The sequence below is a fragment of the Anolis carolinensis genome, chromosome 4 (assembly GCF_035594765.1).
Source record: "Anolis carolinensis isolate JA03-04 chromosome 4, rAnoCar3.1.pri, whole genome shotgun sequence".
NCBI classification, from domain to species: Eukaryota; Metazoa; Chordata; class Lepidosauria; order Squamata; family Dactyloidae; genus Anolis; species Anolis carolinensis.
In genome coordinates this window covers 217,896,185-217,912,750 of record NC_085844.1, presented here as the reverse complement: position 1 = coordinate 217,912,750, position 16,566 = coordinate 217,896,185, and the positions used below count along the sequence as shown (strand labels likewise).

General features: G+C 36.4%; 1 protein-coding gene across 2 annotated transcripts in view; it reads left to right on the top strand.

The window, feature by feature from the left end:
* Positions 1-16,566, top strand: part of pigu (phosphatidylinositol glycan anchor biosynthesis class U) — a 41,018-nt gene that overhangs the window by 15,796 nt on the left and 8,656 nt on the right. For both annotated transcript variants that reach the window (XM_003220493.4, XM_062978808.1), the window contains exons 8-11: positions 2,128-2,282; positions 3,098-3,241; positions 9,668-9,792; positions 12,382-12,524. In XM_003220493.4, the coding sequence (XP_003220541.1) occupies positions 2,128-2,282; positions 3,098-3,241; positions 9,668-9,792; positions 12,382-12,524 (567 nt within the window). The remainder of the gene's footprint in view (positions 1-2,127; positions 2,283-3,097; positions 3,242-9,667; positions 9,793-12,381; positions 12,525-16,566) is intronic.

The window sequence follows — 16,566 nt, the reverse complement described above, 5'->3', positions numbered from 1 at the left end:
AAGTTTTCATTGATGTATGTATCAAATTTTTCCCAATTTGTGTTTTTAATCAGTTTTCCTCTACTTGTTTTCAAATAAAAAGTTAATTTGTCCATGTCCTTGATTTCTTCTACCTTTTCCAACCAATTTTCCAGTTGCGGAATCTCTTCTGTTTTCCATCTTTTTGCGATTGTTATTCTTGCTGCAGTGCATATGTACATAAATAGTTTATCATCATTAGTATCTAATTTCAGCGATGTATCTGATAGTCCCAATAAGTAGTACTCAGGTTTCATTGGGAATTTCACATTCAAAATTTTTTGCGACTCTACGTGGATCATTTTCCAAAATTTTTGTAACCTTTCACATGTCCACCATACATGAAAGAATGTCCCTTCCTGCTTTTTACACTTCCAACACTTATTCTGATAATTTTTATACATTGAATTTAACTTTTTAGGGGTCATGTACCATCTGTGAAATATCTTTAACCAATTTTCTTTTAAATCCCATGCATAAGTATATTTTAGCTTCTTATTCCAAATTTGTTCCCATTCTTCCATTCTTATTGGGCGGCCAACATTTTTTGCCCATCTAATCATGCAATTTTTCACTGATTCAGTTTCAGTAGACCAACCTAGCAACATATTATAAATCCTAGAGATTTCCTTCCTGTTTGCTGATAAGATTTTATCCCATGTACTCTCCTCTCCGCTGAAACCTACTATTTTATCTTTTATAAATTGCTCTTTAATTTGCGCATATTGGAACCAGGAAATACTTTTAAACCTATCTTTCAATTCTTCCTGAGATTTTAGTTCGTATTTTCCCTCCTTTTTCTTCAAAAGGTCTTTATATCTGGGCCAATTCTTCCATCCTAGTATATTTCTCTGATTCGCTTCCAGCGACGAAGTCCATAATGGGGTTTTTTGGTACAAAAAATTCTTGTATTTCTCCCAAATTTTAATTAAAGAAGCCCTAATGAAGTGGTTGCCAAAGTTTTTCTCTACCGCCCGTTTTCCATACCACAGGTATGCATGCCACCCTCTACGCAAGTCGAACCCTTCAAGGGTTAAGATGTTTTCATCCGCCAGGGTGATCCATTCCTTGACCCACTTTAGGGCGCATGCCTCATAATAGAGATGTAAATTTGGCAGTCCAAATCCCCCTTTACTTTTAAGATCTGTCATTACCTTATAATTTACTCTTGGCTTTTTGTTCTTCCAAATAAATTTAGATACCTCCTTATTCCAGATTTTAAATTGTTTTTGATTTCGAAGAATTGGTAAGTTTTGAAATAAGTGTAACATTTTTGGGAGAATGTTCATCTTAATTGTCGCTATACGACCTAACAAGGATATATTTAATGATTGCCATTGTCTTAAATCTTTTTGTATTTCCTTCCACTTGTCCTGGTAATTATTTTTCAGTAATTGAGTGTTTTTTGCTGTTAGCCAAATACCTAGGTATTTTAGTTTTGGTGTTATCTTTAAGCCAGATAGTTCTTGTAAGGTAGCCTGGTTTTTCTTAGTAATATTCTTTGTCAACATTTTTGTTTTCTGTTTATTTAATTTGAATCCAGCTAGGTTACCAAAACGTTCTATTGTCGCCATCCATTTACTAATTTGTTGTCTGGGTTCTTCAATAATGCATATTACGTCATCCGCAAACGCCCGAATTTTATACTCCTGGTTTCTTATTTTGGTACCTTTCAATTCTTTATCTTTGCAAATACTGTTAATTAATAGTTCCAAAGCAAAAATGAATATAAGTGGTGAAAGTGGACAACCTTGTCTTGTTCCTTTTTCGATCTTAAATTCCCGTGATTGTTGATTATTTATCGTTACTTTGGCCGTTTGTCTGCTATATATCGCTTCTATAGCATTCAGAAAGTAGAAACCTATGTCTAACTCTTTAAATAATAATTTAAAGAAAGACCAATTTAAGTTATCGAATGCCTTTTCCGCGTCGATGGCTAGCAAAGCAATTTCTTTTTCATGATGAAGTTCATAATATTCAATAATGTCCACGATACATCTTACGTTTTCACTCATGTTTCTACCTGGTAGAAAACCTTTTTGGTCAGGGCTTACCAGTCAAATTATTAAATATAATTTCAGAAACTTATTCTATTTTTTTCTCCTCTAGCGGCAGTTCATACCAGTGAAAATAAAAAACAAGGACTTCTGGCTTTATACCATGCAGTATACAGGACTGTATTTGGGAAGTCTGATTGTGATTATTTGCCTGTCATTCTTCCTTCTCAACTCTTGGGATTTTATTCCATCAGTTTATGGTTTCATGTGAGTAGAACCTATTTGTCTCCATTAGTTCTATCCGGCATATGAATCAGTTGTCTCTTTCCTAAACAGTTTATAATACAACACCAGAGAATAATTACAATAAACCAAATCAAGCTCTCGTGTTCAGCAGAAGCCTAGATACATTTATATATTATCTAAAGCTGTATTGAAATTTTAAATATAAATTTTATGCAGTGATGTTTGGATAAGATTTTTATAGTTGTCATGCATATAGTAGAGGTTGTGGACAGATAGTGTATTATATAACACAGAACAATTTGGGTAGCTTTCCATAAAAGAATATTTTGGCATCTAGCAAGTATCCTCAGCTGATGAGATATTTTGCTATAGAATCAGAGTTTGAACTACATTATTTGGTTGATGCCTTTGTATTCCCGTGTTTCCTTACACATGTTTCTTAAAATATTGTGAGAGTAAAATAGGCTAAAAGCCACACAATTTTGAAATATTTCAAACTGAATGCATAGTGTAGGAGATTGATGAAAGTGAAGAGATGAAACCTGTTAAATTAAATGTGTTCTGTATGCAAAGTTGTTATTATTTAGCTAATACTGGGCAATACTATCTGCTTCTTGGATTTCCTTTTAAGACCAATAGATGTCAGTATTTTCCCATAAGAGTACGTACATTTGGAGTTAAACTTGATCTGTAAATGCCTTAATGGGAGAGCAACTGAAAGTCACTGAGAAAATCAATTTCTCTCTATGCCTTTGTAATATTATCTTGTATACAAATCATTTCTGAGTCTGCTATATGACCATTCAGTAACTGTAATATTCTTTTGTCAATTCCAGACTTTCTGTTCCAGATCTGACACCCAATGTTGGCCTCTTCTGGTACTTTTTTGCTGAAATGTTTGAGCACTTCAGTCTCTTTTTTGTATGCGTCTTTCAGATCAATGTCTTCTTCTACACCATTCCCCTGGCTGTGAAACTAAAGTAAGTAAATTATTTATTCATTGCTGAGTGTGAAAGAAAGCCCATTCTACAGTAGAAAAAGCAGAGATAGAAACCAAAGGGTTTTTTTGAGGCAGATGATTTGTTTTGTGTAGCTGACCTTTTGTTCTTAAAATTTCTATATCCTAAAAATATAGCCTCTGTTATTTCCAGTTTAGGAGTAACTAAAAAAATGTAAAATGTGGATCTTATTTATTTGCACAAAGACAAAACGCTATTGGGTATTAGCACACAATTTTCAATCCCAATTACAAAAAAGTCACTGAGGGAAATGTCTGCCAGAGAAGGGATATTTCCCTCAACAGATAAGCCGGGTTTTGTCACTTGGATGCTGCAAAGACACTTTTAATGCATGATGAACTGTATGCTAGTTTTCTTATCTGATACTCTGCTTTAGAAGTAACAAGAAATAGGCTTATTTATTCATTCATTTCATTTATAAACCGCTTTTCTCAACCCCAAGGGGGACTCAAAGCAGTTTAACAACATAGTAAATGGCAAAGATTCAATGCCTCATAGCCATATAAAAGAAAGCATTACAAGTCTAAAATCAATACATATTTATTTATTTATTTATTTACAACATTTATATCCCGCCCTTCTCACCCGAAGGGACTCAGGGCGGCGTACAAATTGGCAACAATTCAATGCCTGCATATAACCATAAATAAGCAAATTAAAACTACAGTAGAGTCTCACTTATCCAAGCCTCGCTTATCCAAGCCTCTGGATTATCCAAGCCATTTTTGTAGTCAATGTTTTCAATATATCGTGATATTTTGGTGCTAAATTCGTAAATACAGTAATTACAACGTAACATTACTTCGTATTGAACTACTTTTTCTGTCAAATTTGTTGTATAACATGATGTTTTGGTGCTTAATTTGTAAAATCATAACATAATTTGATGTTTAATAGGCTTTTCCTTAATCCCACCTTATTACCCAAGATATTCGCTTATCCAAGCTTCTGCCAGCCCATTTAGCTTGGATAACTCTACTGTATTTAAATATCAGACATACCATAAAATATTAAAATATTTAACATTAAGGCATTTATGCATCGATCCCATGGTTTTCTTTAATCTGCTTACATATTGCAGTCATTCATTGAATGCCTGCTTGCACAGCCAGGTTTTAAGCTGTTTTCTGAACATCAGGAGGGAGGGAGCGGATCTAATCTCAGTGAGGAGGGAGATCCACAGCCAAGAGGCTACCACTAAGAAGGCCCTGTCTTTTGCCCCCACCAGTCGCGCCTGCAAAGGTGGTGGGACTGAGAGCAGGACTTCCCTCGCCAATCTTAATGCTCTAACTGGTTCATAAAGGGAGATGCGTTCAGGCAGGCAAGCTGGGCTAGAACCGTTTAGGGCTTTATAGGCTAAAGCCAGCACTTTGAATTGTGCCCAATAGCAAACTGGCAGCCAGTGTAGCTGACACAACGGGTGGGGGGTGTATGCTCCCTGCATGCCGCTCCAGTAAGGAACCTGGTTGTCACCCATTTGTCTTATTCTGTTGAATTGTGAAAAGGTCCTTGGTTGGCAGACCTGCAATTTCTAAGCTGGGAAAAAACTGGCTGCTACACATTTTATCATGAGTAGAAATGTTACCAAGCTGGGTATCTTGTGATGTGTGCTCATGTAACCAAGCTACTGGTCAAAGGACATTTAGTATAATGCCAAGTTGTTGTTGTGTTGTCTTGGTTTTTTTTTATTTTGTTTGTGTTGTCAAATACATTACAACTTGTACCCTCGGTTCACTTCTGAAACGATAAATAAAATACCAAGCTGGATGTCCAATAGTATATCACCATGTCTTTGCTTGGTCCTTCTGAGCATCATTTTCTGCTTTGCCACCTATGAATAGAGGGAGAAGTTCCTCAATTGAGCATTCTCATTGGTTATTCTGAGATTATGGTCCACGCACAAAGCAGGGTGAGCTATTTTTGTCCCAATACAATACATTACAAAGGACAACATTTGAGGTACTAAATGTCTTATCTGTCAGGATGAGATTTTAGCTGACAGATATATCACTCATAAGTGACCTAAGGGGTATCTCTTCTGGCACAGTGAGATGGCATTTTGCTAAGCAGAATAATTGATCCTATTTGTTACTGAACATAAAGGCTGGTTCCATATGAAGTGCAACAATTTCTGTACAGTCTTACTATACTGGGGGCTTCCGAAAGTGTGAGTCAGCGTGTCTGTATAAGGATAGAAAAAAATGTTAATAGTCTATTCTGATTTGCCATGACTTTCAATGGCCTCAGGCATTAATCAGGAATAGAATAACCCCCTCCTTTACTGAGTAGAAAAGCCAACAAGTTAGGATGGGGCCAACCTATATTCCTCTTTCCGAAGAGGGGATCTTTTCCAATATTCAGTTTTCAAGTAGTCTTTAAGGTAGAGCCGGTCCAACAATAAGGCGAATTAAGCGGTCACTCGGGGCGCAAAACATATGGGGGCGCAGTCGAGACTGCTTTTTCTGTTAATTTCTTGTAAAGCATGATGTTTTGGTGCTTAATTTGTAAAATCTTAATGTAATTTGATGTTTAATAGGCTTTTTCTTAATCCCTCCTTATTATCCAACATTTTTACTTACCCAACGCTTTTATTTTTCAGTGATTGGTTTGGGGGGGGGGGGCAAAATTCTGTTCGCTTGAAAATTACCTAGGGCTGGCTCTGCTTTAAGGAGAACATCTTGCATTTTTCCTTATAGATTTTTTTTCTGTCTCCCATTTTAGTAAGACTGCTCTACGTCTGTGTGTCTGTATTTCTTTCTCTGTCTTTTTGATATGGCTTAAATTTTGGCCTAAATGTGTGAGGAACTATGCTTTGACTGCGCTTTTCCTGCATGGCAAGGAGTTGGACTAGATGGCCCATATGATCTCTTCCAACTCTATTATCCTATGTTTCTATGGTTTGTAAACATACACAACATTTTATTAAGGTTCAGCTGAGCATGAGCAGAGTGCCCCTTTGTACATCATTGCTCAATTTAGGGATGTGAGTTAGGATGGGGCCAACATATATTCCTCTATTCTTTTATTCACTTGGCTCCTTAAGGCAAGTTGCTGATTAAATCTAGTAACCCCAGCTGTAAATTCTTCTTAGTATGCCTGATAGTTCATGTATTCTATTGGATTTTGAAAAATTTGGATTGTTGTGGAAACAAGGATTGGCAATAAAGCTTCAGTGAAGGCCCCTTTTCCTCATGATAACGCTTTCAGAAGTGAATGTCCTTTCCGAAGGGTAGATTTCTCTCACTTCCTGTTGTCTCAGTCCCATTCTTAACTTTGAGTTATTTGTAAGTCAGGGACTACCTGTACTTAGGGCTAATTCTCAGTACAGGCAGTCCCTGAATTACAAACTTCCACACATTTTTCAAAATCTAATTATCACAGGGACAGAAAGTGAGGTGAAATCCTTTGAACAGTCAGCAGAACCCTATCTTGTTCATAAATTGGGGATTGCCTGTAGTTTGTTTCCAATGGAAATGTATGTTCTATGGTCTGGAGTAAACACTTAAGGCAGTGGTTCTCAACATGCGGGTCCCCAGATGTTTTGGCCTTCAACTCCCAGAAATCCTAACAGCTAGTAAACTGGCTGGGCTTTCTGGGAGTTGTAGGCCAAAACATCTGGGGACCCACAGGTTGAGAACCACTGACTTATGAGATGTTTACTTTAAAAATATGAGTCAAGAGCTCCTGATGTTTCCAAGAATGATTGGTTCATTTTAATACTTCATTCCTTTAACATGACAATAAATACAAAGAATTTCAAGGAAATACTGATTTGATATAAGTGAAAGAAGACAATGTTGCAAGAACTTCTGGGTTTTATTTATAGTTATAAGTTCCTGCAATTTCATCCAAGAAAATAAGTTTGTCCTTCATTTGTCATGTTCTGTCTCTTCCTTCCTTTTCTTTCTCCTATTTCTAAAAAAGAGAGAAGCTATAAAGAGACTGGACCTTAAAACAAATTTACCTGCCTTAACACATGGCTCCCTCGCAAAAGTAGCAAGATCTAGGGTATTTTTTCCTCATGTATCAGTACAGAAGCTTCCGTACTCCACACTCTTATTGATCTATTAATTTTGAATCTCAGCAGATCTATTTCTATCTTCTTCTTAGCTGGAACCATGCCACATTGTGTGCATTCACATGCATGGGAAGCTAAGAATAGTATGGCAGAGACTCATGTGATACTCTGCTGTGATTTCAGTGTAGTGACACCCCCATAATACTGCTCTCCTTGAAGGTAGCATGCTTGGTCTCTTTCAGACCACATTTTACTTCCCAGCAACTGATCAACCTGACCATGCCAAGATATTTCATGAAGTTGTTTTTGTTTTTGCTGTTTACTTCCTGCCTCTCTCCCTCTTGTAACATTGTCATATATGCCAGCTTCATGTACAACTTTGTTGAAAGGGATATGGCTGCAAAGGAGTATGACTACTTGCCATTTCTAGGCATTATTTTTGCTCTGTCATAATAACAGGTCAGTCAACTTGCAGCTGCTTTTTCAATACATGGAAACGGAAACACATGTACTACCTGGACAGAGAAGCTCATTGGGCAACCTTAAGGAAGTTATGGTCTTTGAGGCTGGATCTATGACCTCGTACACTGTCAAATAATGTAAGTTGAACTGCACTATATGGTCAGTGTAGACCCATATAATGTAGCTTGAACTGCATTGAATGAATTATAAGGGTTCAACTTGCATTATTTGGCAGAGTAGATCCAGTCTTAGACTTGCCTAATCAGAGGTTTGTTTGCAAGGCTAAAATGGAGATAGCTTCATGGGAGTTTCTTGATTTAAGGATGGAAAACAAATACAGTGGGTGTTGGTATTTAATTCCAGAACCTCTGTGGATACCAAAATATATGTTAGTATAATAAAATAGTGTTCCTTACATAATACACATTTCAAATGCGAGGCCCATGGGCTGAATGTGGTCCCCATGGCATTTCATGTGGTCCACGAGGCTTTCAATGCCAGGGCAACATAGTTACATTTATATAGACTTACAATTCCAAATGGCCCTTTGGAGGCAATCATAAGACGGATGTGGTCCTCAATGAAAATATGTTTGACACTCCTGTTATATAAAACAGGTTTGCTTTTGAGATTTTTAAAAAGTCTTTTCAAGCTATGGATAGTTGAATTTGTGAATACAGAATCTGAATAAGGAGGAATGACTGTATAACAAATGCACTAGAAATGAGGCCATATGTAATATCATTCTGTCAATCTCACTGTTTTAGTATCTTTGTTTCAGATTTCAGTTATTCAACCAGACAAAGTCTTTTGATGCTCTTTTTTTGCACCTTTTCCATCTCTATATTATTCCTGTTTAGATATGGAGACTATCTAAGTGTAGCCACAATGTAAATTTGTAGAAAGGCATTATAGTTCTGCGATTATGGTTTTTTCTTTTCTAATGATCCCTAGCAAAGCATTTCCCCCCAAAACTACCAGAAAGCTGTCATTTTTATATCCACTATACTTTCAATATGTTTCTACTTGTTGTTAACTGTCAGTTCCAACTTCATCAGTATATGTGTAGAAGCTGGGGTTTTACACATCAGTCTGTATCAGTTTATACTTGCTTGTACTAACCTGCATTTGTCGTTTTGTTGTCGACTCCCCCAATCTGAGAGATGTTTTTGAAGCTGTGTACTGTCCTATTTTTATTTCAACTGCTCTAAATAATTTAGTATCTGGAACAAATAATGGCATTTTAGCTTTATGACTACCATAAAATAGTGGTTTAAATATGCATAGAAATAAGAACTTCATTTGGAGAGGGTAAGCAATCTAAGAGTTTGCATCTTCTCTGAAATACAGAGCTATGTGTCCATGAGAGCATACTCTCCATGGCTCTTGTGTATTTTAGTTATGTTAGGTCTTAATGTAAGTCAATTTGGTCTGCCATCCCAGGGATAAATGTACTCCATTGTCTGTACACCCAAGTGCTAGCCACCAGGTTTTCTTATGGTAAGAAGAAGAAATGATCTTTTAGGCTTGAGTGAGAGGTATGATGGTAAAATAGTGATAGCAATAAGGCAGAGATTGAGTTCTTAAAGGAGAGATAAGAAGTAATAGTACTTTAAGTACACTTTTATGTAAAAAAAAATCCCAGAACATCCATCTCATTGACTATGTAGAAGACTAGTGCTATGACACAACACTCCATAGCAAAAACCTCTGCTGGAATGGAATATTTAGGTGTAATCCTCAACGTGGTGTAAACTTGTACTAAATATTTTAGCTTTGCTGACTTTGTTGCGTGGATATGGCCATGACCTAACATTTCTCAAAAAGTTTAGTAGGTGAAACCAGTGTGCTTTCCATAGCATATATTGTTATACAATTGTTTACAGTCTCCTTTGTTACTTTTCTAGGGAGCACCCCATGTTCTTCATGTTTGTTCAGCTTGCCATCATTTCCATCTTCAAGTCTTATCCAACTGTAGGAGATATTGCCCTCTACATGGCTTTCCTTCCACTCTGGAGCCACCTCTATCAATGTAAGTTCCTCGTTTTGGAATCCAGGATATTCTCTGCCAGAGAGCTCTAATTTCTTTAAGTCCCCTTTGGGGGAGATAAAGCATGGTATAAATAAATATGATGATGATGATGATGATTATAGACCTTGGCCAGACCTTGGTAAACAATTACCATCAGTCAGCTGCAAAAGGCCACTCTACTTGAATCTGCACACATAATCCTAGACACTTGGGAAGTGTCCAATGTGTGATCCAGTACAACAGCTAGCATCGTGATCTTGTTTGCTGTGTACTAATCTTATGTATTAAATAGTAATAATAACAATAATACAAATTACCTAATTCTAGAAGATGCTGTCATAACAGTTAAAATGGAATTAAAAATGCTAAAAAATCTGGAATTCTATAGGATGGAACTATTGCAGTGAAAGTAATTTCAAAGTTCCTTAATTGTGTAAACGAAATCACAAAAAATTACTTATTTATGTAGTACACTCTTCTTAAACTATGGTTCCCGACCCCAATGGGGTCCCCTTAGCTCAACGTTGGGGTCCCGAAAAATTTAGCAATAGTCAGAATTTTCTGAACATCAGCTAGTGGCTGTTTTAGACATTTGTTGTGAAGTGTTTACAGTGGACTGCAGAAGATGCTTTAGCTACACTTCATAAAAAGGAAAAATCAGCCTGTTTAGCAACACTTGCAAATACTGATTTGTTACTAGTAAATGTTTGATTTTATATCTGTTTTATCTACAGGTACAAAATTTACTTTAAAATTTCTCAAACCAAAAGGGGTTCTGAGTTAAAAAGTTTAAAGGACTCTGATTTAGTAAACCATCACCCAAAAAGTGAGCATTAAATAATATTTAAAAAGGAAGTTTCAAACCACCCAAGGTTCTGAATATGTAGATTTCAAGTAGGAGGGAAAGCACATGTGTAACTGTCCCAGTCACATATCTGGGATTTGAATTTTTTTCATATTGGCTCTCCTCTAAATCAAGCAGGAGTGCTTTTACTGCAACTCAGAAGTCTAGCAGGTAACCATCACTCTGACTACTTACCAGTAGCTATATCTCTTGCAGTTAGCACTTCCTCTTCTTTGGTCTGTATGGTTATAGATAGCATTTACAGAGGCCAAAGATCCAGCAGATTTACTCTGCAGGTAACTTTTGTGTCTATACCGTGAGCTACAGAGTGCTTTCATTTAATCTCATGGAGGGAGTTGCCATCAGTGAGCTGTGCTGGGTTGTGTTAGCCTGTTTCCGTTTAGTTCACTCTTCAATGGAGCTAGTTTTTGGTGCGGCTGGTTTGGAGATTAGAAGAGGAGTTTCTCCTTACATGTAAAAGAAGAAGAATGCCATGTTTAGTATGGTACTTGTTACCTGTAATTTATATATTTGACTTAAATGTCTTTTTCTTTTCTTTTTTTTAAAAAAAAAGCTCAATCAAGCAGGGCACTTATTTAAACCAGGAAACTTCTAAAGTTGTTTAATCTTGGCACTTCATTGATTAAACATTGCAATCCTACAGAAAATGATTTTTGCATCTAACAAGGGAAATAAAATTGTCAGACTTTCATGAAGAAAAGGGAGTTGGGCTGGAACTACTGCTGCTCTTTTTGTAAACCCACCTGTGGAAAAACAGTGAATGTTGTTCATGTTCCAATTTTGGAACAGAAAATTTCAAAATTAAATACCTTGTTCAAATAGTTTTTTTATTGCGCACATACAGACAAATTACTGTAGATTTCTTTTCTTTGAGATCTTCAGTTATGGCGTTCTTTGGTCATTTGAAGCATCCTTATGTCATGCCTTTAGGAATTGAATTGATTTTTTTTAGACTGTATAGATTCAAGACATAACCTGGTTTTCTCTCTAAGACTTTTGTGATATTTTTTGTTAAAAGGTCTCGTTTTTTATTATCCTTTATATGAAATGCTTGGGACCAGAAGTGCTCTATATTATTATTTGGATTTTTGAATATTTGTATGTATATAATCAAGATGGACACTAAGTCTAAACACAAAATTAATATATGTTTCATATACATCTTATACACATACAAAACGTTTTTTTTAAAAATATGTATGAAATGAAGTTTTTGTTCATAGAAACATCTTAGCCACTTATGTGGACAATTTTGCCCATTGAAGGATTTTGCATATTGGAATATTGGATAAGAAGTACTCAACATGAATATAAATTCCAGAAATGAAGTAATAGAAGTTGTTTGTTAGAATAGTCATGTTCTGGCATTACTGTGCATTTTTAAAAAAAGAAAAATTGTCCAGATAGTTTTCCATCCAGTTCCACCTCTTATCCACCATGGCATTACATCTACATTTTATTTTGTACCTGTTTTTAGAAAACTAAGAAGGGAAAGTGAGGAACTATGAAGCTGTGAGATAAGTATAGAGCAAACCTGTCAAAGCTTTCACTTCCTACAGGAATTGCAGTTAATTATTGATTCTAAGGAGAGGAATTTCTTTAGCAGCTGTCCCTGGAACCACCCTCTAAATTAGTATCTGCCATACCATTTCAACTGATATAGCACAAAGCTCATTTGTATATTAGTTAACAAACATTAATGATGTCTCTGCTTTTTGTTGCAGTCCTACGGAACGTCTTCATCCTTTCCTGTGTTCTCATTGTCTGTTCCCTGCTCTTCCCTGTTTTATGGCATCTCTGGATTTACGCAGGAAGTGCAAACTCAAATTTTTATTATGCCATCACGTTGACGTTCAACGTAGGACAGGTTAGTCGAACAATGAAGTGGGTGAGATTCCAGTTCCTTGTCAATTAACTATGTATCTGTATGTGTTTTGTGATTCATGAGCCTACACAAAAATGGCACATTTGCTACTAAACACAGAAATCCACATCCTTGGGATTACAGTGTTCACTGGTAAGTAGAAGAAAAGACCACTAAGTTTTTTAAAAGCATCTTTTTCTTTTCTTTTTTATTAAAGTACTTTTTCATTTATTTTTTTTTCATTTTCCATTTTTACTTATTTGGAAACATTTTACATAATACAATTATCTTGTTACACTATCTATTCCCAGATCTATACCTCCACCCCATCCTATCTCTACCCTGTTATTCACAATACAGCTCTATCAGTTCTATATTACTACTTATTCTAATTTCATCCATTACATTAATCATTGTAATATATTTTCTAATTACTCATCCTCATTCTTTCTTGATCATTTGGTGATTTGAATTCACCATTAATTTTACATGTAAAGCTAATAAATGGCTTCCATGAAGAAGATGAAATTGATCTTCTATTTCTCCTTTTGCTAATCTTAGTTTATAAATTAGCTTTTTTGAAAGCGCTATAGCCCATGCCCTATTTGGCCAACTCTTTATTGGCAAATTCTCTAGCTTTTTCCAGGTTTTGACTATTTTGTGTCTTGCTGCACATAGCATGAATAATATTTTTTTTGTTTTCTATATCCTTATTCTTATTTTCAAATGCAGAAATCATTAGTAGAGCTCCCCTACAGTTTATTGTTTCCCCCACTATTTACTGTATCTGTGCTTGAACTTCATCCTAGAATCTTTGTATTTTAGACACATGTGACTCCAATCCCAGTAAGCAAGTGTGTGTGTGTTTGAGTATAGAGTACATTGATTAGTTAAACCTGCAGAATGAAAAAGGGATTAGTAGATTAGCCATTCAAATGATGCCATAAATTGATACTTTCTCTGTACCTAAATAATTATTTTGTTATTTATTGCATTTATATACGGTACTGCTTTTCTCACCCCTGGGGGCACTCAAAGCTTTTCACAACATAATGGCAAAATTCAATGCCTTACATGTATAAAATATCTCATATCAATTCGCCAACATACGTATAATAGTAGATTAAAAACCATTAAAATTATTAAACTGTAACACAAACCCAACATAAAACCTTTAGACTTTCCATCGATCCCGGAGTATCTTTAGTTACGTCCATATTTCTGTCATTCATCAAATGCCTGCTTGAACAACCAAGTCTTAAGTTGTTTCCTAAATGCTAAGAGGGAGGGGGGCCGAATTAATCTCACTGGGGAGGCAGTTCCACAGCCAAGGGGCCACCACCGAGAATGCCCTGTCTCTCATCCCCACCAATCGCACCTGCAAAGGCGGCGGGACCGAGAGCAGGATCTCCCTGGCAGATCTTAGTGTTCTAGTTGGCTCATAAATGGAGATGCATTCGAATGGGTAAACTGGACCAGAACCATTTAGGAATTTATAGGCTAAGGCCAGCACTTTGAATTGTGCTCAGTAGCAGACTGGCAGCCAGTGGACCGGACGCAGCAGAGGGGTTGTATGCTCCTTGTACGCCTCTCCAGTAAGGAACCTGGCTGCTGCCCATTGGACTACTTGAAGCTTCCGAACAACCTTCAAAGGCAACCCCACATAGAGTGCGTTGCAGCAGTTTATTCGAGATGTAATGAGAGCATGGACTACCATGGCCAAGTCTGACTTCCCAAGGTGGTGCACAAGTTTTAATTGTGTGAATGCTCCCCTGTCCACCGGCAAAAACTGGGGTTCCAAGCTCAGTGATGAGGCCAGGAGAACTCCCAAGCTGCAAACCTATGTCTTCAGCAGGAGTGTAATCCTGTCCAGCACAAGCTGTAACCCTAGACCCTGTTTGGCTTTTCAACTGACCAGGAGTTTGCCCTCATCTGGACTGTAGAATAAGCTATGCTGTATAAGAAAATAAGTCAAGCACACTTTGTTTTGTATAATGAACCTGTGACCTGGGCCGAGTCACACAGTCTCAGCTCAAGAAAACCCTGTGATAGGTTCACCTTAGGGTCAGCATAGGTCAGAAATGACTTGAAGGCACACAACAACAAATAATTTATTCAGATTACCCGAACTAGCCATTAACAATAAAGACGTTTGATTTGTACTCATACACAACATCCCTGTCCAGTGTCCTTCATGTAAATGGCATAGGGCAAAAATGCAACCAAGTTGTGTTTACTGCATTGAATTTGTTGCCTTTCTTCTGCAAGGGAAACTGAGAACAAAAACAGGGAAAGGAAACTCATAGTCTTGTTCCATACAGTCCATCCAAGAAGCTAATTTAGAGTTTGGGGAGTTAAAGCAGCAGCTGCTTGCTTTGTTGTGGGAAGAATTTTGCCATCTTCCTAAACCCATCTGTTCTTATCTGACTCAGTACTCATTAAAGTGCAGCTAGTAGTTTCCCAAACTCTTGACTTTTAAACGGCAGGTAATCAGAATTGGGAAGTTTCTGTGTTGATGTTGCAGCAAATCATTGTTTTGGAGGGGGTGCTATTTCATAAGATTAGGATTCCCAGAGCAGAAGGTAAACTTTTCTGCTCACAAGGGATGTGAACTGGAAATAACAGATGTCTGATCTGAGTTGTTATCTTTATTTTATGGCTGTCAACTGAATGCAACAGAGGTGTCAGCATAAGAGAAGGAAAGACTACTGTGCTTCAAAGCAATAATCAAAAATACCAGTGGAAATGTTGGCTTCTAAATTAGGACCTCTGTGCTGAGTTACTTCATTTGTCTGTTTTAATTGTGTATTACATTACACAAAGCAATTCCTGCTCTAAATTTACTCCTCAGTTCTATTTCTATCTTTTAGCAACAATAATTAAATATGTTCTTAGTGCTGATGTTTAAGAAAGATGATAGCTGCTTAGAGAGTTTAATTTGGATTTTCTTCCAATAGAAATTGGATGGTTCTTTTTAATAATAAAAAAATGAAATAATTCTTTTAACAAGTCTCTGTGGTCGGCATGTTTCATCTTGTATTTTAAAAAGACAGCCATGCCTTGAGGTTCTATTGGAATATTTTCACTGCTCATTCTTGCTTAAAAGAAGATCAGATAAGCTATATAATAAAGCATCTTATTCGTAGTTCATTACTCATCTATTACTCAAATTATTTTGCACAAAAGTGTAAAGAATGGCCATATTTGGACCATCAAGATCTCATCATAATAAACCTAATATATAAACAGTCTTCAAGGACCAACAAGTTTGCACAAGTGACAAAATTAACTAGGAATTGTAGATAAACGTAGCATCTAAAAACTTGATGGCTTTCAAACAAGTGAGGATGTAGAAAATAACTAAATTTTGACTTTGTGTGTGGATTATCTGGACGGCATTATTCATATCACCTAAACCAGGAACTGTTTATTTGTAGTTGCTGGTTTACTTCTATGAAGGCAGGAATGCAGAGTCACCTAAATGTGTCCATCTGTCATAGGTATCCATATGTCCATCACTTTATATATGTATCCTGCCTTTTCCCTAAAACTGAGGGTTCAAGGCAGCTAATGACTTAAATAATCTCAATAGTTCATAGTTGATCTTGGAGAATCATAGTTCCATAGAAAGTAATCCAAATTGCACCTTATAAGATTTGGATTAATTAAAGAAGTGGTGTGTTTTCCTTCCGTCCTAAGTGTAGCTCTTTTTAACCATGGTCCTGAGATATTACTGACCTGAAGTTCCCATCTTCCTAAACCATTGTCCATGCTGTCTGGGAATGGTAAGGACGATTGTAGCCCAACATTATGTGGGAAAATAAGTTTTGTCTTAAAATAAATAAATAGTTATTCTGATTTAATTTAATCTCCTTAAAATAATTCAGTTGACGTGATCATACGCATGAATATAGGCAGTGCAAATATTAGTGAGTGATTTTTGTGAGGTCTGACTGCCTCTAGAATTTTTAAGTTTAAGGAATGTGAAAAGGGTGAAATTTTCCCATTTGCAAACTGATTTTGGTAAAGCCTTTAAATTGCAGCA